At 38.4% G+C, this 24,547-nt stretch overlaps 1 protein-coding gene across 2 annotated transcripts in view; it reads right to left on the bottom strand.

Moving 5' to 3' along the window:
• Positions 1–3,133: 3,133 nt before the first annotated feature.
• Positions 3,134–24,547, bottom strand: part of PTDSS1 (phosphatidylserine synthase 1) — a 31,079-nt gene continuing 9,665 nt past the window's right edge. The window contains exons 5-13 of one of the 2 annotated variants that reach the window (XM_050325879.1): positions 21,725–21,883; positions 18,755–18,906; positions 16,468–16,609; positions 15,426–15,538; positions 13,974–14,039; positions 9,818–9,917; positions 8,596–8,664; positions 8,012–8,081; positions 3,134–6,704 (exon numbers count right to left, since the gene is read on the bottom strand). In XM_050325879.1, the coding sequence (XP_050181836.1) occupies positions 6,595–6,704; positions 8,012–8,081; positions 8,596–8,664; positions 9,818–9,917; positions 13,974–14,039; positions 15,426–15,538; positions 16,468–16,609; positions 18,755–18,906; positions 21,725–21,883 (981 nt within the window). In that variant the 3' untranslated portion in view covers positions 3,134–6,594. Of the gene's footprint in view, positions 6,708–8,011; positions 8,082–8,595; positions 8,665–9,817; positions 9,918–13,973; positions 14,040–15,425; positions 15,539–16,467; positions 16,610–18,754; positions 18,907–21,724; positions 21,884–24,547 lie in introns of both variants that reach the window. The other variant, XM_050325868.1, reaches the window with a different exon arrangement.

Below are 24,547 nucleotides of genomic sequence, written 5' to 3' on the forward strand. Positions count from 1 at the left end.
TTTATTTTGCTTTGGTTGTTCTGTAGCAAGTTTGACAACGAGGGCACTTTGCAGGCCTGTGTGTACAGCACGTGTAATTAAAGTCAACAGGAGTTATGAAATCTTTAAAACTGAGCCAGGGTGGCTAAAGCCAGTCACCCAAAATTAGAAGCAATGCTTGAAAATCCAGGTCACGTTCTCTGTGGGTTTGGGTTACAGCATCACCTAGGGGCTGCAACTGAGATTAATGCCTACTGATCCTGGACCTTACAGGGTACAGACAGACTTGGATGCTTCCAAATGTCCAGACAGACTGTAATCATTGTCACAGAGACTACAGTGAAACAGGCCCTGAGCATTTTGATGAGAAAGTTCATCTGGTAGATTTACATATATATATATATATATATATATATATACACACACACAAACACACACAAGTATTTTATGTATTTTTTAAAGCCAGAACCACTGAAATACTGGAGGGCACAGCAGTTGTAGAACATACTTTGGATCACTGCCATAGGAATGCTACTGCTGTAAATTCCCCTACTCTAAAAACATTAAATAAGCCATACAGTTATTTCATGATCATCAGCAAACTGAGATCCTCGAAAACGAAGAAAATTAAGCCCATGTGTATCCTTAGCATAGTCTGGCAATTACATTGCTGCTGATTATAGGAATCTAATGTTTACAATTTGCATTCTTTCCCACACTTTCTTTTTTTCCTACATTGAAGTAAAAACTCTCTTGGTCTTACCATAGTATAATTTAGACTGTTAAGGGCCCGACTACTCCTCTGTGAGAGAAAGCATCCAAGCATGAGAGACCAATTCTGGTCTTTTGTTGAGAGACGATGGAAACACAAGAAGATAAAGTCCAAATTAAAGACACAGGATGGAGCTGGAAATAAAAATTGATATCCAAAATTTCAAAAGTCCTTTGAGATAACCATGACTTGGACTCATCTTTAGAGTATGAGGGAACTTGATGAATTTTACTGAGCAGTTGTCTAAAGTGAACAGAGAGGAGAAAAACATGACAGACTTGTGCAGGATCTGCTCTTTGTGATGTTCTGGAGACGTATACCAAACTGTATATTGCCAAAAGCAACAGCAGGTCTAGAATTGTCCAGAAACAAGAACAAAAAATAACATTAAAAGTACTTTCTCCAGACCCAAACTGGGTTTCTAGAGCCAGCCTTGTGGTTTATACATAGAACTCTCACTTACTCCAAAAAAACCTGGCAGCAGCAGAGCTTGACTATGGACTGGCTTCAGAAGGGGCTCATGCACATGAAACCAGCACAGGGGAAGGCACCTGAGGTGCACCTGCAGCCACAGACACAGCACTGACAGATGACTGAACAGGTATAAAGATAACAGACAACGCACCTTGTTGGGCATAAGCCAGGAGTCTGGTTGTTCTTGTGCTTTTCAGCCCAGCGTATGAAGAGCTTGTGGTTTTTTAGTCGTACTTTCTTTAAGTAATGAGGTTCATCCCCAATTCCTGACCGTTCAAAAGCAAATGCAAAGTGAGTAATGTGGGCAGGTGTTTGTTCAAAACACATTTCCACTTTAAGGTAACTACCTTAATTTGCTGAATTAGGACCTGGCCCTAACAGGTCTCCAGAGAACAGAACTGTGGTTTAGATAAGAAGGCAGACCAGACCTGCAGGGAGAGGGAGCCAGAGTACTGTAGCAGGTATTTTGAGCATACGAGGCTTAAAATCAGCTCCGAAACCTCTGGTTAAACCTAATTGTGTAGTCTTTATAGTGCTCCAAAACTGTGGGAACACAGTGGCACAGGAATGTTCTTAGGACCCTGCACATGTTAGTAGGATGTAGTTGAATGTGAGCGGACACCAAAGTAGGCATGGACACCAATATCTATTTCAATCGCTATGATGCCAGCTTTTGTCTCCAGCTTCCAGCCTGTGTCAAATCACATGATTTAAATAGCATGCAAGTTGTGTTACAGGGCAACTGAGTAGAAATGAAGCCATCTGGCCCATTTGGCCCTGCTGTGTCAGGATATTAGAGCTCCACCCACTACTGAGATACAAAAAAAAGATTGATCCTTCAAATGTAGTAGAGCCCAATGCTTACAAAGGAGTACATTTTTCAAGTGGAAGCAGAGGGGAAGGTATCAATCTCTTCACCCTCATGATCAGTGACAGAAGTCAAGGAAATGGCATGAAGCTGAGTCAGGGGAGGTTTAAGTTGGATATCAGGAACAGGGTGTGATTGGGTACAGGAACAGGCTCCCTGAGTAGTGGTTACAGCACCAAGCCTGACAGAGTTCAAGCAGTGTTTGGACAATACTCTCGGGCACACAGTGTGATTCTTGGGGTGCCCTGCACACGGCCAGGAGTTTGACTCAATGATCCTGATTGGTCCCTTCCAACTCAGCATATTTCTATGACTCAATGTAGTAAGAAGTGTTCTGTGAGAGGGGTGGCTCTTACAAATTGTTTAATCAGGTATTTTCTCACCCTTCAGAAGAGATTTACAAGCTGAACAATTACCTCTTAGCTCTTTTTCCCAGGGAATGAACAAGCTTAAGTTCTGGCTATTCCTGATTTTTACTACAACCTCAGAATTTATGGGCTCTCTATAAATCAGTATTCAAAAAGATAAGTCATGTTGAAGAAAAGCCCTTCCCAGAAAGGCAGAAAATCCCAGTATTCAATGTCGGTATAGAGAAGGAACTGAGGAAGAAAGGGAAAGCTGTGCTGCTTTACACAGTAGACAACAGGTCAGTGCCAACAGCAGAGAAGCAATCACCAGCTCACAATAGGTTTTAGGTATTAAACTTGGAAACTGCTGTTGTGGAAACTGTGCTAGCAGTAAAACCCAAGGCAAAGTGTTTCTGAGACTCAATAACACCTTTATACTGGCAAAAGTTTACTTTCCACTAGCCTGTCTTACAGGTCTTCTACAAGAGGTCTCACTTCCTCTTTGAAGGTCTGCCATGAGAACGTCTTGCAACTCAGCTCTCCCATGCAAGAGTAAAACAAATCCAGAAAGAATAATTAAGACAAGAACTTATCCTGTATACTAGAAAAACTTCAGAAGGGGTAATGTAACTGTTCATATTGTCAGATCTGCTGCTCTGAAATAATAAATGACAGCAAAACCTTAGAGTGCACTGTAAGCTGCTCAAGAACCACTGTATTTGTCAGAATGCAATTACTTAGAATAAAACATAACAGCTTCTAAAAGCAGTATGTAATCATTTCATATGCCTTACAGGTACAGACAAACACACATATTGGTGACATGGGTTGATTTACTCAATTATTGCAAAATACAATACTTTGCAATCAATACAGAGCAACTCTATTCAAAAACTATTAAATATGTGGCAACATCTGTGTCCTCTTGTGATAACAAAGTAAAAAATATTAAAGTTTTAACAGCTGGAACATGAAATTATGATCTTCACAGAAGAGTAACAAAAGAATTGGTTGAAATCACACTTCAAATATTTAATTAAATGTGGTGTATGATCCATGCAGCAACTTTAATACTAGAATTCAGTACTCAAGGCTAGCTCTAGTTCGTTGTACACCTGCATTTTAAAACTTTCCATTTTTATTTAATCCACTGCTTAAAAGTTCTTGCCACTACCCTCTGCTTACACCACCCTGCCTTGAATTAGCCTCCCTTCAATGACTGCCACCACTGATGGTCAGCCTCTGGAGAGCCAATTTCGATCTCTCCATAGCAGCAGGGGAGATCACCAGAGGACAGGGAAAGGAAGGAACATTAGAAGCAGGAAAGTAGGAATGAGTGGCTGTGACAGAACAAGTAGTTGAAAACAGGACAGCACATCCATGACTGTTGCCAAATACTGTTCAAGCAGCAGAACTCATACATGGATGTTTGTTGTTAAACAGCTCAGTGATTTGTCATTATAGGTGTTACACAAATACACAATTCAGCAATAGCACAGTAACTGATAAAACTGAGATCACTAGTTTTACAGCAGTGATCAAAAGCACCTTTCTAATGCCTTCCAGTGTAAAGCTCACGTCCAAAATGATGGGCTGAAAATACAGTTGTCAGTCAGTGGAGGACTTGTGAGAATTCCAGCCAGAACTATGATAGAGGAGACAAAGTGCCATTTTCCAAGCAGTACTTGAATAGTTTACTTAAGTTTCACCTCTCCCTAGCCATCCCTCTTTTAAAGTAAAAATAAAACAAAACAACAAACCCCAAACCAAACAAACTACAAAAAAAACCCAATCAAAAAACTCCAACAACCACCCAACCAAAAAAACCAATCAAACACAAAAAAATTAAAGTATAAAGACTTAATTGGAAATATCTTTAAAGGTGTTGTCAAACAACATTTCTTCAAGGCCAAGCAGTCATAACAGTATACAGAGGTCAGCTTCCAACAAGATGACACTTCATATTAGCCTTTCCAATATTTTTAGGGTGCAGTTCAGCAGTGTGAGCACCAGGTCTGCGTTTACAAAATATATGTTTGTCCGCACAGGCAAGTAAATATGGTACTTCAGCACGTGCTTACACATGTAAGCTCTGCATACATACTTGGTGTGTATACACCTTACAAGTACAAAACAGACTCTCACCTTTGAAAACCACAGTACTTGAAATATCTAAACCATTAGACTTTAAATCTCTTGCTTTGGTATTGAATCAATAGAAAATTTACAATGCCATTTTTCAGTCTTACACAGACTGAGTTATTAGCCAAGGAAATAAAAAAGTAGTAAGTCTCAGTATCCAAAGAAATCTACAGATACATTCATCAATATGTAGTACATTGTGAACAGGAAGGCAATATGTGGAACTGCTATAGCATGAATGAAAACCAAGTAGTTGTAGGAGAGCCTGAAAATCTTCCTTACATTTTTCTCATGTAGCAGTTAATGTCACTGTAGCAATGATGATATTGCAGCTTCTACTGTGTTACTTTCCAAGTTGTACAGTTATGTTTGATTGAAGAGAAGGGTGGGAAATGAAAGGCCTCTGAGGAGTTCAGCAGCAACATTTAAGTGCATTGAAAACATTGATAATCTATGGCACATAGGAACTGATGGATTACACAGGATACTTTTTTCTATTTACAGTATCATACACTTGTATAAACTCTCTGCTGCATCTTTTTTTTAGTACTTAGCCTGTGGCAAATCACAGTAATATTATTCAAAGAAAAAGGAAATCCCATTTTCACATAAAGACTAAGTAATTAATGGGTATTACTTATCCTTGCTTAAGCTATCTACCCCTCTAAACACCTTGAATCCCAAAATTTAATTGGCACAAAAACATTTGCATAACTTAATACAGGAACTGATTGCTCATGATTGTTTACCTCTTGACTTAATAACTACATTCACTGTTGGAGATTTATACACTGCCAAGTGTCAGAATTAATACATTAAAAAAAAAAAAAAGGCAACAAAACAACACCCAGATAAAACGTAAACCTCACACAACCCTCAGAAAAGAAACCTCCAAAATTGCAAGAAAGAACAACTTTCTGCTGGGTGTCTGATGCATGATAGGAAACACCAAAGCAATGGGGTATTATATCACAGTTACCTCATGCTGCCTCTAAGGCACCAAAGACTATAGCAAGTCTTCACAAATAATTATGGAGATAATAAGCAATTCAGCTTCAGAAAAAAACTGCCTTATCACCAAGCTCAGTGGGGCATCTGAGCCTTCAAAGCAGTTTCTGATACCAGTCTGAAAACAATGGGATTTCTGGTTCCAGCTGAGATGGAGGCAAAAGAAGGGAGTGGGAAGGACCATTGTACACAATGTGGCACAGCTGAGAAAATGACATATTTACACTTGAAAAGGCAAAACACACTGCACGTAAAGGAGGAAAACCAATGAAATAACAGGACATCTGTCTCTGAGGAGTCAGTACAGGAGGCATGTCCCTCTACTATGGAGCAGGTTTTTATATATGTATTTTAAAAACTCAGAAGAAATTGAAAATGTATCAATCAAGCAGAAGGACAGTACAGAACAAAAAAACCCTGAATATCAATTTCATATGCTTTACAAGAAACCTGGACATGAAATTTTTACTAACTGTTGTATGGAACAAGTAACTGCTTCTACTAACTGTTGTATGGAGAAGTTTTGTTGTGACACTCAAAAAGAAGGGCAGGGTTGCTTTTAGTCAAAGGATTCCATACTCTTGTAGAAAACAACAAAAACAGTAAACCAAAACAAACAAACAAAAATCTAACCAACCATGCCAACTATCAGTTTACTAACCTTTGTGTTTAAGTCCTCAACTAAGATATTAAAATGCACTTGCAACTTCTGAACACAAAATAGGGTGTACCTCCTATGACAAAAGTACACTTTTTTTCCAGCACACCCTTCATGAGCTTTTGGTGCCACATGCTGAAGAAACAAGATTTACATCAGTGAATGGCAAGTATCAGCAGGCAATTATCTGCACTACACTGGTGGCTCCATCTTCATCATCCTTTTCTTCAACTTCCCCCTTTTTAAACTTTTTAATTTAAAAATCCACCTTCCATTTGGCAATTCAGAGCCGTGTCTGATCTTCATGACCTCTGGTCACACTGTAGGAAGTCTTCAGAGACCATTCTTATTTCTTGCCAATTCCATTTGATACTTTTGATTTGGAGTGCCGATTCCTCCTTCTAGATGAGTGGCTTTCACTATTGACTGAATGTTTTGGTGGACTACTGTCAGCACCTGCTGAGAAAGAAATACTTTTTTATTATACATATAGTTGACACTGTCAAGCTCTTCTCTGAAAGACAGTAATGCCTTTGAGAGCTACAGTGTTTACAGTATGGATTATTTCAGGCTAATACAAACTGTTGATACTTGTACTCCATCTAGTGGCCTATATTTTTTTTAAAAAGTAATTCTTAAGACTCCTGTAAAATTCTTCCTCCACCAAAAAAAACATAAAATCAGAAGTTTGCTATAGCAGAACACAGTGGTGAAACATTTTCCGTTTAAAAATCACATCAATAATTAAACTTCCACATTTTTCTTAGTGGCAGGTACTACTATTAGAAATTAAGAACTTTGTAAACACTGTCACAGGTCCTTGCAAAAGTACATTTCAGGTTTTCATATGACAGGCTATGTTTGACACTGAGAAAACAGAGGGAGACAGAGGGGACCAAAAGAAGAAATCAAAGCCAAAATGTGAAAGAGGCTGAAGTTTGTAATTCATGAAGTAACAGGAGGTCAGAGAAAGACTAGCTTGGCCAGATTTCTGCAGCAAACATATACAGGAAGAACATTTTGAGTGCAAGTAATTTTTCTCAAAAATATAGAAGTCCACAAATCTACTAAACTGAGAATAAACATCCAGAAAAACCATGTATGAAATATAAAGAAGCTCTGCTGTAGGTGCTTTGCAAGCATGTGATGAACAAGAAATATTTTTAATGATACAAACACGTGGAGCATAAACTCTGACAGAGATAACTTCCAGGTTTGAATAAGCAAGACCACACTAAAGAGCCAAACGAGGAGGCAGATAACTGACTTCTCTAGTGCAGGGAAAAGAAGTCAAAAGGAGGCTGCCTTTGCTTAGTATAGAGAAAGCTGTTTATGACCATCAGCACTGCACTGACTAGGCAAGTGTCAGTAAGAACACAAGCTCCTGGGCACATTCTTGACTGTTTCTTAACAGGCAGAAATAAAAGCACAATTCGCATTAATATGTTTCAAATCAAACATGAAACGTTCAGAGAGAAAACCTGTCCAAAACAGTTACAAAATGCATAATGCCCAAAACCTACAAGAATTACCTGGAGTAACAGCAGAAAAATTCAGTTGATTCATTAAAAAATACTTTTCCAAGAGTTAGAATAAAAAAGGCAGTAAAGCAAAATAGCTTTGCAGATGATTTATCCACATAGCTCCTGCAGGGATATTAAAATAAGTCCAGCTGTTTTCTAGGTAAGTTTCTCAAGCCTCATTTTCTAGTGTTGAGCCTTAATGTTACCATTTCAAGAGTATAGCTCCAAAAGTGCCAATACCTGTGGTGAATTTAGAATGAAGCCAGGAAGCATCTGGACTGTAAGGACTGTCTTCACTTTCTGACAAGGTCTGCAAAAACAAGGACACGTGTCATTAGGATGCTGATGGTTCTTGTGATCAGTATTGGACTTGTAAACTTAAACTGTGGCAGAAGTCCTCATAAAACATTCATACAGTACTTCAGACTTTTCCCTTCCTATTTAGAAGGTACAAAATAGATGATACAATAAGAACTCACCACTTGCCATGTGATCTGTTGTGTAACCACGTATTCTTAATATTCCCCTAGCATTCCACCTGTACAATGGGAACATTAACTAACCATTCATCCTTGAACGCTTTCCTAAAATTACAGCCTCATTTTGAGCAACTAAGAGGACAGCATTCTTTAGAAACCACAGTGTAATTTGGGATCTGTCCAAGGCCTGCTGAATTCAGAGCTCTTTCTATTGACTTCAGTTAGACTCTGGACCATCCCCCCCTCATCCCCATTTATAGTAGCTCTGGTAAAGAATTCTAATATTTAGGAGCTTTGCAGTTTTAACTGTTATAAAACAACACCAGGCTTCTTTAATTTAAGTACCTTTTCTCGGTGGCCGTAGTACTCTGCATACCAAACCATACCATACAGACAAAGGAAAGTTGTAAAGGCCTAAACAAGGGAGGAGAAGAAAAAGAAAAAAATAATCTGTAAAACTTTTTCAAAATTCCTTGCTGGTTCAAGGTCTCAGAGTCCCTGGAGATTTCACATTCAGATTTTCATGCTCTGTTTCTCCCTGTATCTTTTGTCAGATGAGTAAGACTCGTGCTTCAACTTCAAGGTACCCATGGATTCTGCCACCATGGGGTATGCAGACCAATTCTCAACAGGAGCATGAAAATACATACAGATCACTCACAGTGCCAGCATGATTTCTGCCCACACCCTGACCAAAGCAGTCAGTAGGCACTTGTACTTATATTATCAAGAACAACCAGTCTAGGAGAAAAATGAGCTCTCCTTCTCCCTACCCCATACTTCATGCTAGGCTACATGTTTGCTTTTGTGGTGCTCTGATCCGGGAAACAATGCAATACTTTTCTCTTCTGAAGCTTCAGGAATAAAATTAACATGCTAAATAAGAGAACAATAAATTCTGACTCCCCATCACCTGTTTAAATTGTGTTCCCAACTAGAAGGGAGAAGTATTTATCTGTCAGCCCATTATAAATGCCTTATTCTTCACTGACCATAAAAAATGCGTTTGGCATCAGAGTTACAAGTCTGGCAAGACAAACATCCATTTACTGTTATAAAATGGGCATTTCATGCTGCATTTGCAGTAATCACACTGAAGTACAGAAAGTTACGGGCTGAGTGCGAATGATTTGCCTAATAGAGCAGGGTTGTTTATGTACTTGTAAGACTTCAGTGTGACACAACACACATTACTTATTAGCACTATCCATTAACTCCTGTTCGCTTCCAGCAGGCACTACAGCAAGCACCACCAAAGTTAGGCTCAGTTGAACTGACACCTTCCCTCATTAGGATAAAGCATCCTAAAACTAGAGTTTGTTTCACTGTCAAGCACTAGTCAAGTCACTATACTCTGCTGTTTCAAGAAATAAGAAAATAAGTTATTCTAGTCCCTTCAAAGTGAGCTCTAAGCAATACAGTATTTGCTTTTTCCAGGACATGTACAGAGCTCTTTACCAGCATTTCCCCACAATTATCCCCTGCTGCCAATGTTCCAGAGGAAGCTATTTAGATGCTTTCAATGCTTTTCTCATGCTTTATGTTTCACATGAGGAATCTCACTTACCACACAGAGAAGCCAAAACACAACATACAGTATTTGTGTTTTGGAAAAAAGATCTTGTCCAAACTTTATGCACACAATAGCTTCAAGGAAAGCAATAGCCCTGTGGATAAATGAAACACAGGGGAGAGTGGTTACAAACACTAAAGATTTAACTCATGTGATCACAACCAAGACCCCAGACTGTCAGCGCTAAACAAGCACTACCCTCTAGTGAGCACACACCTCCCTGACACCACCATTAACCGAAATTTTTTGAGAAATTTCTTTTTCCTTCTATACTTTTTTCAGCATAAACAGCACACACGAACTGGAAGTTTACTGTTCTGTGGGGCTCCAGGGAACAAGCAGGAGCGTGTGCCAATAGCAGAGAATTTGTACCTATCACCATTGTGCTTCAGCTCTCACCAGATATAAATTTCTTTTCCATGCTGAACATCCAACAGACTTCCTTGATGGATCAACTAGACTATGCTTTGTGTTATTTCTCTACTGGATGTAAATTTACTAGAAATCTAAATTTGCTTGCCTCACATGGATTTTGATGAGAAAACTCATAAGAAACAACATTTCAAATTCTTTGATAATTCATGCATTTGCTATGGTTTATCTGTAAACTCAGGTCCACTAAGCATCAGAGGATTTAGGGAGAAATGTGAGAGCAAAAAAATTCAGTTTTTACTTTCCTCTCTGACACTGAAAGAATAAAAAAAGTATCTCCATCTCTCTCCCTGTCAGCACTCCTTTTCAGGTTCAAAGCTACAGAGGCTTGTCCACCACTTGGTGTGGAACACGGAGTTATGAATCCAAAGCTTCCATCACCTGCCATGGAAATAAATTTAGCTTGTATAGCTCTTGAACACAAAATCAGATACATTTAACAAATACGAGAGTAGAAATGTGACTGGTGCAGCAAAAGTGTAGAAAAACTACTTGTCTCAATCTGAAGCAAATTATGAAAAACACTATTAAATTCATGGAAGTTTAACACTTAACTTGTTCAATAGAGACGTTAAGGTCGTACATACGATCAGTGCACGAACACTCCTCCTCACACATGTGCAGACACACTTAACATCATGTGAAGTGTTCCAGTCTCCCAGGCTTGATACTGCAGGACATATTTCCTACCAGCACTCTCCAAAACCAGGGAGTTCCCAAAAATGGCACTACTACCTGTCAGAGACGACCCAGTTTCCTCCCACGAAAGGAGGAGGAAAGACATGTGCTTGATTAAACCACTGGTATTGCAGAGATGGTCCTGGTGCACCATAAATGAGAGCTTTCTCTGCACTGTCTAATGTGATTTGCAGCATGATGAGTGGGGCCAAAACTTACAACTGTGGAAGTAACACCCAACTGATTAACACTAAAAACTAATGAAGTGCATATTAGTAAAAAAATTGAGAGCAGTGTTACTCTGTTGGGTCATCGACTATTTTGCTTTCTTGGTTTTATATTATTCTTACTGATTCAGCTCCAGAGTAAAAAACAAATCATTAAACCATACTACAGCAGTGGGAACAGAAAGACTACCACCAAAAAGTGGTGTGGAACAAAGGAAACAAACATAGGATTGCAATATACTCAAAGGTATAAACAAAACAATACAGTACTTTCAATAACAACTCAAAAATGATACAGTTGTTTGTCTGGCATTTATACATTCTTGCTGTTATTTCTGTCAAGAATACTTGAGTTAAGCACACAGTACAATGGGACAGCAATTACAGTTTATGAAGTGGTAAATCAAAAACAGAAGAATGCTGTGAAAGGTGAAAAGTGTTAATGTTCTACTGAAGGGTGATGAGAATACTTGTTAGAACTAAAGACAGTAAGTTTTTATTCAATCCAAATGGTCTAGTAACATCCTAATAGATATTCCTTTTTGGAAGGCTTCATCTTAATAAAAATGGTTTTTGAATGAATGAAAATTGCAGCAGGGCTGTTGCATTGGCCTTCTTCATGCCTTATATTATTTATCAAGAGTGATGCTTTAGTGTATGTCAAGTTGAAAAGAAACAGCTTTGTACTAATAAAAGGTACTAATTTTAATTATTTCCATGGTTAGGCTGTTAAGAATTCAATTTGTGCCTTTAGAAGTGTGCCTTGGTCACCACATATATGAATATTCTACATACTTGCTTTTAATTGCTTCAGAAATTATATTCTAGATAATTAAATTACTTGAAAATTTCTGCTTTTTCAGCAAACAACAGGAACTCAGCACAGCTCTGTTTTTTTAATCAGATTACAGAAGCAAGCAGTATTAAGGAGAATACTTATTCCATACACATTTCCCACTAGCAGATCAGACTGTGGGTGAATATTCTATTGTGGTTCTTATGCGATCGTAGAGACATGTTTGGGCATCTGCGTATCGACACATATGACATTAATGTGTTCAGTGAGAACTCTGAACCGAGGATGATGGTTTCTGTAATCCTTAACAACTTTTCAGAGCCACAAGGCAAACATTCACCCTTCAGTTTACAAAATAATATATTTACATTCTTTCCTTTGGATGAAGTGGAAGTCCATCTTCCTTTCTTTTTAAAGCATAACTTGAAAATTCTTCCCTCAAAATGATAAAATTGTTTAAAATGTGTCTTCTGTAAGACTCTAAAATTACCATATATAGTCGAAAAAATGTCCTTTCCCACATAAACATCTCAATTTCTAAATAATTTAAACACATATTTCAGTGCCATCTATATTCAAATGCATATCTGCAAAATATTAATACAGTTGATCAGTAACTGCTAGGATACTCATACACCAACAGAGAATTTCTATCGGCATATTAGGTAGTCATATTAATTGTGTGATTAATTAGTTATCTTTAGTACTAAAACTAAACAAGAACAGAATTTCCTTTTCAATGTCCCCTGGACGTTACAGTCATGAGTTGAAGACAGTAACAGATCCATTCAGGAATCAGAGAATCATAGAATCATCCAGATTGGAAGAGACTTTTAATATCATCCAGTCTGACCATCAACGAAGAAGGAAGGTGATAACTCAGTGAAAGAGATGAATATTTAAGGCCAGACAAGCCCAAGGAGACATGTTATGGTCTCCAGGGTACATTTATAGAAAGACTAGAAATTCCTTCCATTACATTGCAGCAAGTTGTGCTCTGAACTTAACTAAATGTTGAGAAAGGGGCACTCTTTAGACTGCTGTAGAGCATGTGGAAACATGCCTTCCAGCCCAACACAGTCTTAAGGATGTTAGTTTTAGGAACAAACAGTAAAAGTGAGATAAGTTTGCCAAAGCACTGTTTCTAAACTAGATATGAGTATTTTATGACTCACTGTAATGTCATTCCAATTTAAAACAGTAATAGACTCTTCTATAAAACATGAAGATCATTCAGACAACTCTGGAAATAAGATATACACTAATCTTGACAAAGAGAATGAAATGGCTATTTTAAATTAAAATCATTACCATCAGAAATTAGCTTCTTGAATAGTTTCTTAATTTTTCTTTTTTCTTTAAGATATAATTTAGGATCTTTCCAAGTCCTAAATCAAAAGGGACACTACTGCATTGCTTGGTCACTAGAAGCTTTTACAATGCTACAGTAGCATTGTAAAAAATAAGCTTCAGGTTTCCAGAACACTACGGTTTAGTCAAGCCATCTAGAGAAGGAAGTTCTCACCAGAAGCAATCATGCAAACTCTTCATTTAAAGGTCTGCTCCAAGAGACAAAGAGATTGTAGCCAAGGTAACCATTGCTCACAGCACCATTCCACAGAAACAGTTGATCACTGCGGTTTGTTTCACTGTCTTCTGCTGTGATTCTGCTAACTGCAGCAATGCCCACTGTGACAGCCAGGGAAACATTACTTGTACAACCAGCTGTAGAGGCAAAAGCTCTATCCTTCTCACCTGACTGAGAATACGGGTAGCAAGGCCAATGCTACTCTGAAGGAGCCCCTACCTTTATCCAGTCTTCCTTCTGTTCTTCTCCTTACTCATTCCATCACTTCTCCCATGTTCTACCTCCAAATTCATAGTTTTCCTCTCCTCTGAACTTGCAAAATCAAAACCAACACAAGACAAGGACTGGTTTCATGGAAAGCCTGTTCCTGTGCTGGACCCATACTTAGCACTTATCCAAGTGCTCCAAGAATGCAGCAAGAACACTTACCCGAACACCCAGCACTGAGTTCCCACCCTCTTGCACTGTGTGTCTGTGAGGTACGCATAGTATTGCCTGAGAAGGGAAGCAAGAGAATTCTTCAGTGAAGTTGAAAGACCGCAGAGTCATTACATTTAGAAAACAACTTTATGTTACAGATGTATCTATACTGAAAATGAAGTGCTGATGGTTAAATTCACATGCAGTCATTTTGGATGTCTACCAGATGGCTTCAGTTCCAGTGGGACAGATTATCACACAGATCAAATAGCTTGAAACAACACAGAAAATAACCCTGAGACTGAGGACTGGGAAAGTCCCCAAACTAGTAGGCTAACAAAGCAACAAATCTGTTTCCTGCTTCTCCACTGAATCTCCAATTCTTATGGGCAAAGTGCAACAGCTTTGAAAGAATTAGAGAATCCCCCAGTTTTTCCACAGTTTGTCTTTATTAACAATTGCATTTTCTTGAAAGATGTGGGTTTGAGTCTTCAAAGAAACTGAATATGGCTATTCCATATCCTGTTTGAGTGGTCTAACCACCAGCATATTTTCCTCTCAAAAACAGTAGAATTTCTCACTATTTTGAAAACAATCTGGGGACCATTCTGCCCTAGTCTTTATGATCTGGAATTTTAAGAATTTCTAGAGCAGAAATACAAAGAAGTGGAACCAAAGTTTCTTTTCCCAGTCTCTGATTTCCACTGATATATGAGGAAGACAAGTGTTATTATTCCAACAATACAAGGATTGCTAAAGAATAAAGACTTCCACAGGCGTGCAAGTGCCATAAAAAACCCCTTAAAAGTGCACCTACACAAGAGCTTACAGGTTTAATGTGATTCTCTGCCTCTAACTTCAGATTTGTGTGCATTCTGTCTACTGCCAACTACGGCACGAGAAAAGAAGAGAAAATTAAGGTACTCTGATAATAACATGAAATCACATGCATGACTAAAAGCAGATTAATGTTTCTATACAGCTGTTAATGCAGCATATATACTGTTCTGTTCTCGCAATATGCTACTGCTTTCTTTTAACACACTAATATTTCCTGTAGACTGACATAGTAAGGAGCTAGAAAAACAAAATAGCTCTATTTTTCCATCTCAACACTTTTGTGAGCACCTGACTCATTAACTTGGATACTTTCACATGCAGTCCTCAAGGATAACGTACACAGTTAACTCACAAAACAGGGAGGTGTTATGGAATAGAAGATGGAACAGATTAGTTCTGTACCCCTATGGCAACACAGTTGTTTATATACATTTTACCTCAGTTCACTTGTCAGAAAACACATTTTATTGAAAAATTACGATTGTTTTGTTTTTCATGGTGGCAAAAGCATAAATTTCTTGAAATGTGCCATACTTATTCACAAACTATATGCAATTCTTGGATGCCTAGAAGTTAAACTGCTTTAAACTGAAGAAAAAAGCACTTCATCAAAAAAATTACCTTACAGTGGGTGCTGTAATGATTCCTATGAAGAGAATTCTCCCCCAGCTTAAAGGGTGGCTTGCTTGGAACACAAAGATATGTTTCAAAAAGAATGTGTTCAATTCAGTCAGCTAGGGAAAAAAAAAAGGTGGTTAATAGTATTCAACTTACAGAACTCCTAATGAATTAGTACAGAAAATGTGCAAAGATAATAATACGGAAACTAAAACATGGAAGGAAAACTATTTATGCTCTACTATAACCCTGCTAGTTAGATTGAACATTTAAAGAGTCTAGGACTCCTGCTCTAGGACAAGCAAGGAATATACAAGTAAAAAAAACAGTATTCTCCCCTAGACACCATTATGAAAGTATTTGCTATCTTTCCAGAAACACATTAAGGGACCAGACACTCATTCACACTGCAGAGGTCTTCTGAAAACTTTCATATCCTAAATCAGGTATGAATGACCAAGGCAATTTTGGGAAAGAAGCAGAAGAGATCATATATTAAAAAGAAAAAATTGAAAACTCCTTTTAGAAACTAAATTAGTAAAGAAAAAAATTTTAAAAAGTTTTAGTTTTATTTTCATGATGAAGTACCAAAGCAACTGGGACATATAATAGAATGAAGGCCAGTATTGTGAGCATCACTGATCCATTCACCAGTCAATGGGAAAGTAAAAAAAACCACAAAACAAAACAAACAACCAAAAAATCCCCCAATCATCAACACAACAAAACCAAAATAAATTAAAAATCCACTATCTCAAGCCCCCACTGTTTAGCAGTTTTTAAAACTGTATCAATTGGGAAGAGCAATCTGATGGCTTGTACAGCGATCTGTAACATTTGGGTTCTTCCACAGGTTCTGTAATTACACTCATGAACTATCATGTAACTCCTGTGAGCAATATCCTGACCCATTGTGTACTATCAATTCATTTAATTGTGTATTTCAATGACAGACCTACATTGCATTAGAATATCTTCTAGGCTAACACAGCCAACAAGTAACTGAGCTGATGGCAGCTTTGATACCACAGAATTCATTTCTTACCTGCCAAATGATCATGAAAAGGTAGATTCCAGCCACTCTCTGAAATGATGACTTTGGGTCAAACCAGCGGACATAGGTCCAGCTGGCGGGGGTGAACTGTAATACAGCTCTTTTGATTTTCCCTGTGGTTGTGTGAATGTCCCTAGAAAAAAAGAATGGCTGGAGTAAATACGAGGAATATGTAAGGAAAAAAAAAAGCAAGAGCCGTGTTACTGATGTCGTGGAACAACCGCACTTTTTTGATGGACAGCAGAGACCTTCACAGACACAACTATGTACAAGGGTGAATTAAGAAACTAAGCATTTCAGTCAGGGTGCTATTCTGCTATAAAAGCCCACCCTTCTCTATCCTCAGTCACTAACTACAAAACATATTAATCATCCTCTCCACAAGGGAAAGAAACAAAGACTGCAATTCTGCAACCCCCTTGGAAAATCTGGAGGATATTTCTTCCTAGTCTATGCTGCCACTACTCTTATCCCAAAGACTCCTTGTGCTAGAGCTCAGTGACATCAATCCTTCAAGAATCTGTCAGATTCATTATTCATTCATTGTATAAAGGGGTGGCTCCACACGTTTAAAAATACTACACTTCCAGTACATATAACCCCTGCTGTTCTGATATGAGATGCACGTGGACCTCCTGGAGAGGTAAGATAGCACTGTTAAAACCTAGACAGCTATTAAATTCCAAATTGAAAGGGGATTTTAATGAAGGCTCATCTGACATATGTATTACTGGTTGGGTCTTGCTTTTGATAACATTGACTGAGATGAGCAACAACATCTAAAGGACAGGGAATCTAAGAAAAACTCAGTTTCTTTTTCTGAAGGAAGACTAGTAGGACTAGAATTCAGTTTTCACCTGGTAATTTCTCTGGCCCTTCTAAACAAAATACAAGACTCAGATTTTATATTTCTGATACTTGTGTTCTTTTAGGCTAGAGAGAACCTTCTAAACTTTAAGATCTATGTTTATTCAATGAAAAAAAGAGAAAAAGAAATTAAAAGGGCCCAAGCAAAAGCTTCTCATTTTATGCAGCACTTCAATATTAAAGATCAAAAAATCTACTCATGCATTTAAAAGAATGTGAGGAAAAACCATTCCACAAAGACAGTGAAGACTAGTTGTGCCATAGATATTCTGCTGTTTAAACTTTCAGTGAACTCCCTAAAAACAGAAGGACCATTAACTCTGATGGAAATGAAGGAAAACTGAAATGAGACTTAAGGCTTAGAGTAATTAACAAATTGATGAGTAAGAAATCAGTACAGAAATTCACACAGCGTACAAATCTGGAAGTCAAGATTTGAACTCCTTTTCCACCTCTCAAGGTAATTTATTGTCCTTGATCCTGTTTCATTTATACCATTGGTAACGTGCCGATATGTGCAGGTTTAGGTTGGATATTGGAAAGAAGTTCTTTACAGAGAGAATGATCAGGCATTGGAATGGCCTGCCCAGAGAGGTGGTGGATTCACCGTCCCTGGAGGTTTTTAAGATGAGGTTGGATGTGGCACTGAGTGCTATGATCCAGTAATCACAGTGGAGTTGGATCAAGGGTTGGACTTTATGATCTTGGAGGTCTCTTCCAACCCAGTTAATTCTATGATTCTATGATAATCATGCTTGCTACCAACTGGGAAGAAGGCTGGAGAGATGTTAAAAACTATGGAAGAAACCATGTGGACAGCTAGGAACTGACACTTACTAAGTCACAATCTGTTGCCCTTTTATGCAACAAATACCTCTTTATTTTGCAATTACTCCATTTATTTCAGAGGGTCAGCAATGGGGTAAGGCAATTCACAGAACAGGTACAATCAGTCTGATACCTCTTCTGCAATTACAACTAGTGCTGACAAACTGCCACACTAACACAGCATCAAGGTGAGCCCAAATCTAGTTTAAAAAACGTATAATGAGAAAACAAGTACCATTTTGTTTGCTCCCTGCCTTCCTCAAAGCACAAAATTAACTGAAAACACAAATAGCTTTATTACTTTATATTTTTCCACTGGTATCAATGCTTGTAACTTAAGATTGTAAAGGAAAATTATATATACAGTCATATTTACAAATATATGCTGTACAGTAGCATTACGATGAGATTGATATTTAACATTTAAAATAAAATTACAGCCTTGTTAGCACAGGTAGATTGCATACTATTTTTATACCACATGTACTTTACTTATGCAAAGAAGGTGGTCTATTTCCCAAGGAAATAAATTTAACATTATAACATCAAACATAATGTTTATCAAGCTTTAATTTAGACCTACTTGAAGCTTGCCCAGTGATAGGTCCTCATCTCCAAGAAACGACAAACTACCATACCCAACCAGATGCCACCTCCATTACAAAGCAGGATGTCCAAAATGACTTGATCCCACCAGCATTCAGCAAAATTAGGCAGAAGGTGCATGAAGAAGAGCTAAAGAATACAGCAAAGAGATTCTGGGTGAGGAACAGCACAAAATTCATATAAATTCACTTTTAAGTACACATTCAAAAATCAGCTTTTCAGGACACAGCATACTTCAGTGATGTAAGCCACAAGCACTGAAATTTGACAGCTATCTTTCTATTAACTTCAGAAGGCCTTGGACAGAACCACACAAGACATCAGAGGTTTCCTTCTCACTGTTTCCTGTTGGAGCTATGCTGTATATAAGGATATCATGCAGCTCTTGGCCTCTCAAAGATGATACACAGAACATTCATAGAAATGCATTAAACAAGCAGAACTACTGCATTTCTTGGAGGAAATAAGGTGGTTTGTGCTTTAAAAGTAAGTTGAAAAGAATCTTTGTTGTACTTTTGCTAAAGAGTTTCAAGAAGTATGTTTTCTAAACAAGCAACAGTAGTAAGCGGAATGGATGCACTTGTAACAACAGCCAGTACTTAAGCATGTTGGTGTTCAGGACTAAATACTTGTTCTTTTTCAAAACTCTATCTTTCATTTATTATTTTCATCTAAATGTAGCGACTCTAAAAGATTAAGAGTTCACCAACATTTCAGACTCTACAAGCTTTGCTGCTACAATTGATCCAGAATGTGTCAAGAATTTAAAAGGACATTCTGCTCTGCCTTCCTGTTTGGTCTCTCCCAAGCACTAAAATGATGAAGGTACTTTTATGATGAAGATACTGGAAGACAGGCCAGAAAAACCCCAACATTAGATTGAAGAGCTGACAGAACTTGGATATATCAAAACCTATCCCATGCCTTCAGGAATTCCTCTGGAAAGCACACAAATCATTTACCTCTGAAGCAATTTGTTCCTTTCAGAATACTCAACTGAAGATCACTACGAGGCACTAGTAAGGCAATTAAATGTACTTAGAGATACATTTGGTGACTTTACTGATGGAGTGAGGGGAACAACAGTCCAGAGTTAAAACAAGATATAAACATAATTTACCAGGAGATAGAAATGGATTCAGTGCCTCTCCTTTAAGAGAAAATAATTGTACACTTTATTTTAAGAAAAGAATCACTGCAACCCAAAAACCAGATTAGAAAAGTTTTGCTACAGACTGGAAATCAAGACAGCCATGTGTTAAGTAGTCCCTTTGGAACACTCAAGGAGATACTTACAAAACACATAGCAAATTAAAGAATATTCTTACCTCCACGGAAACAGTAAACCTTTTGTCAGTTAGTGCACACAGACTGTTTCTGTGGAAGATTACTGATATGATTTTGTAATAAGTATCTTTTATTAACAGATGTATAAATAAAATATTGAAAAAATCAGATGTGAGAAAGGAACAAGAATGTTTTCTGTATACAGCAAGAATGAATACTAGTCCATTTATAGCACATTACAGTGACTGATATTGGCAATGACAGTTCCTTAGAAAAGTCTTGCAAACGTGTATCAAAACCACTTGTTTTACGTTGACAAGGCTATATGAATTTCAACCTGTAAAAAAGAAAAGTTGAATTTCTCTTCAGGACCCAAGCAATACAATGTTGTTCATTATCCTGCTAAAGTTTCCCTTTCACGTTTTTAACTAATTTAACCTCAAAGGGACAGTAGGCTGCAAGTCTCAGATCCAGCCAAAGACAGCAGAAATTACAGAATGTAAGGCAGTAAAGCCCAGAGCAGGGGTGTTAGCCAGACCATCTCTAAGGTGCTAGCTGCCTTCTCAGAATGAGAGGCCAAGGTCTGCCTGCATCCCAACTTTATTCCAACAGCATGGAGCATGAGCCAAGTTTCCCATTTCGTAATGGGGAGTCAGCTGTAATCCATAAATGCTAACAGGAGATGCACAGCTAAATCCCTACGTAATTGCCCTGACAACTTCTGTAGGTTTCAAATTACTCTCCTGAATTGTCTAATTCATCAAAAATCCATTTGAGTAGTGGTAACATATCCATATGTTGAACCTTATCCAATACACTGTCTGTTCCAATAATCTGCCTTTCAACAACTGGAAGACACCCCATATGGTGTCATACTGAAGACAATGGTTGTGTGATGATCAAATGAAAAATAACAGTATCAGTGAAACAAATCCAAATACATTCTTTTCCAGAGGAAAAATATGAGTACAATAACTAGAAAAATTATTTTTTTGTAGATGGGTACTTGTGAAATCCAAATCTTAAGCAATTTCAAAATAACTTAGAAAACAGCATATCCTTCAGTGCCACAGAAGAAAAACAGGTTTTGAAGAGGAACTCATGGCAGCAGTATTTTGAAACCCAAGTTTAATTTTAGACTTACCTATATTTCTGAATTATAAATACTTTGTCAGATGAGCCAAGCATTCTCAAGACAGCAAGCTTTACAGAAAACTGATTTTAAAGAATAAATTCAGGTGTTAACCCTCAGCTGCATTTCACTTGTACATTATGCATGACTATACACAATGTATAATCCTGTTGTATGTGGGGTAAGGGGATCATGACAGTAGATCACAGGTGAAAAAGGAGAACAGTTGCTCTGAATCAGGAAATATCTGAAGTAGTATGATCAGGAGAAAAATAAATTACAAATGGCACCAACAGCCCGGCCTAGATCTCCCTCCCATTCAAGCAATAATAAATCACTTACGTGAAACCCAGCTTGATGTTGTTTACTAATTCAACTGCATCAATTACTCAGCATCTGATTTATAAGGCTTATAATGTAAACCGGTGCTGAGGATTAGGGTCATCCTTCTAGTAACATTCACACTTCCTGCAAGAACACTTCGTATCTCATACATTTGCTTACAATTAAGATGCAAGGGTGGCCTACCTCAGTGAGCTCCCAGGTGATGCTGATAGTCCAGCAGAGCCCATAGCTGCGGATCAGCAAAGCCTTCATAGCCCAGCCCCAGAAATGTCCAAAAGCAAATATATCAAAGTGGCTGAGGATTCTTTCCCAGGTGATAACATGACAGTTCACTGCATACTCCTGTCATGAAAAAATAAAAAAACAAACTCAACAAAAATACTCAATCAACAGACAACTTCAGAAAAACTAGGATGAAGAAACATCTGTGTAGTGCAACAAGCCTGAAATTATAAGAGTATTAAAATAAGCATTATTTGTTTTCTTGTGCTTCTAAACTCTGCCAGAAAACTTCCAGTATTAAGACTCAGTACCATCACAGTACAGCTCTAATTTAAAGGGAGATACAATAGACCCCGGTGCCTGAAGAAGCATATATTTCTTATGTGATAGAGAAACAGCAAGAACGGTAAAATCAATAACAATAAAACAGCAAACAGTACTCTACGAAACAGTTACTTGCTCTTCTTTGAAGTTTTGATTTGAAATAACGCCCTTTCCCCATTTTCATGCTGTCTGGTATTCAGACGTGGCTCGTCAGTGGCTAATCCTCACCAGTTTGTGATGTAATGTTACTTGTACCAATTTTACTTGAGTATTTTTTGTGTCTTATTTTCCTCATGAAAGCAATTTTCCAGAACCCATTCATATTAAAGAAGTTCAGTCACAGGCCTGAACTGAAAAAATTTAAAAAAATCAAAGGGAGCTTGCAACTGTGTTGTCACAGATGAGTGACAGATTCCTTTAGAATATTAATTAATATTCTTGTCACCAATAACAGACAAAATGGGTTCTCTCAACATGTTGTACAGCAAGTGCAAGAAAACACTGCCAACAAGAAATAAAATCTGCATGCCATCAGGAGGCTACAGCTGTGGCATTCTGTTGTGTCACTAGGTATAAACTAACTATTCCTAATAAGAAACACCCATTTAAAAACCTCTGCTCTCCAATCCTCCTAAAATATACATTGCCACCTGCAGGTGACAACACAGCACTGCTCAATACCGTTAAACCAAGAATTCTTTTTCAAGCCAGAACTATTGCTAATCCCACACAAATGAACCCTGATCAAGTCAAAACAGAGATATGTAGAGAAAGATTTGAATCCAGGCAACCACAAAGAGAAGAATGCACACTGTCACACGAATCCTTCTATCAGTAGGCAGTTAAATCTCACCATAAAACTCTAAGTAACCCTTACTGCTGGTGCTCCCTGAAATGAAAGCATGGTATTGCTTCTTGTGCATGCCTATGCTGCTGCTCCTTCAGAGAAAGGTGCACCACCTGTTCTAAGGATGGTAAACCTGCAGCTTTAGTGCATGTACAGGAGAGAACCTAAATGGGCTCAATGCCAGCATGAGAAGCATGGAGGGCACTACAGAAGGTGCAGGCTCATAGCTACGACATGATATCTGTGATGAGTGAGCACTATGAGGTTACTCCAAAAGTAAGTTTTCTTCCAGGGCTCTTGCTTTTTTGCTTTTATTTGTACTGGGGCTTTTTTCCTCTCTATCTCATCTTTTCAGCTGCAGCTCTGCCAGCCACACAGTGAAATGTGTTGAACTTTCTTTTATACCAAGTAACTTTGCTGGTTCTGTGCAGGCAACCAAGTTGCAGCCTTCCTTACAGTTGCACTTTAATTTACTCAAATTTTCAGTGACAATATCAAGATTGCAAATTAGTACAGAGTAAGTTTCCACTGACTGTTAGTCAGGGAATCTGCTGTACTGTAGTTCTGTGCCAGTAGTAATACTAGTCCTCCCGTGACTTGAATCTATTTCTAACTTAAATGACAGCAGAGCCAGGCGAATCTGACTTACCAGCAGACTCCTCGTCTCAGCTCCATCTTGTTGCTCAGCAACATCACTAACGCCCATGCTCAGGCTCCACTTAGCCATGTGTCCTCCCACCACCCTAGGAGCAGGCTGCCCACGTCTCATTATCACCACAGGTCTCCTGCAGAACCTAAAGTCATGGCTCTACTCCATGTGCTGGAGTTGCACAATCTGTAGTGCTGATCAGCTGAGGTGCAATGCCTGAAACATCTCATTTTCCAGGTAAGGAGCCTGCCTGCAGCCCTCACTATTTATTCATTAATGTAACCTTACTGCACTGTAAAGATTTCCATTCCCTATTACATGTTACAGTTTGCAGCCACTGCTGATGAGGTGCTGTGCCATAGTCGGCACATGCGGTAAACTGCCCTGTGCTAAAGACAACCAATGTATTTCCTCACTCATGAGGCATGAGCCCTATAATTCTGTACAACAGGGGATCATGGTGGGCAGATGCACAAACCCAAGGGCAAGGGAACATGATGGTCAGGTGGTCAGCAGTAATTTGATGGAACAGTGAGGAAGGCAAGACTGGCAACTCCCCATGCAGTAACCCTCTTCTTGGTGCCCAACTGCTCACACTGCCTTCTGCCTGCCTCCCAACTTAACTCACATCCTTCTCCCAAGACTCCTTTTACAACCTCAGCTTCTTGTGCTACTGTCCCCACTTGAAAAGGAATGTTCTCTGTAAGGAAAATGTTTCACAAGCTGCTCAACAGGCAGAAGAACAAGCCTGACTTTCCATGGCACTCCATACTATGGTCTATGGAAGTAATTTCCCAATGGTAACAGCATCAGTGCTCAGCTGAGTCACTGGAAGGCAGAAGAGTCCTGCAGTTCTTGTACCTGCATTTCCACATACTCTGTAGCATGCCAGTCATGTACTAAGCTCGGAGCAACAAGGCAAGACCCAAGTTCTCCAATGCAGCACTGCAGCAGCAAGAAAACT

This window comes from Myiozetetes cayanensis, unplaced genomic scaffold (assembly GCF_022539395.1).
Source record: "Myiozetetes cayanensis isolate MyiCay16 unplaced genomic scaffold, myiCay2020 scf1, whole genome shotgun sequence".
Lineage (NCBI taxonomy): Eukaryota > Metazoa > Chordata > Aves > Passeriformes > Tyrannidae > Myiozetetes > Myiozetetes cayanensis.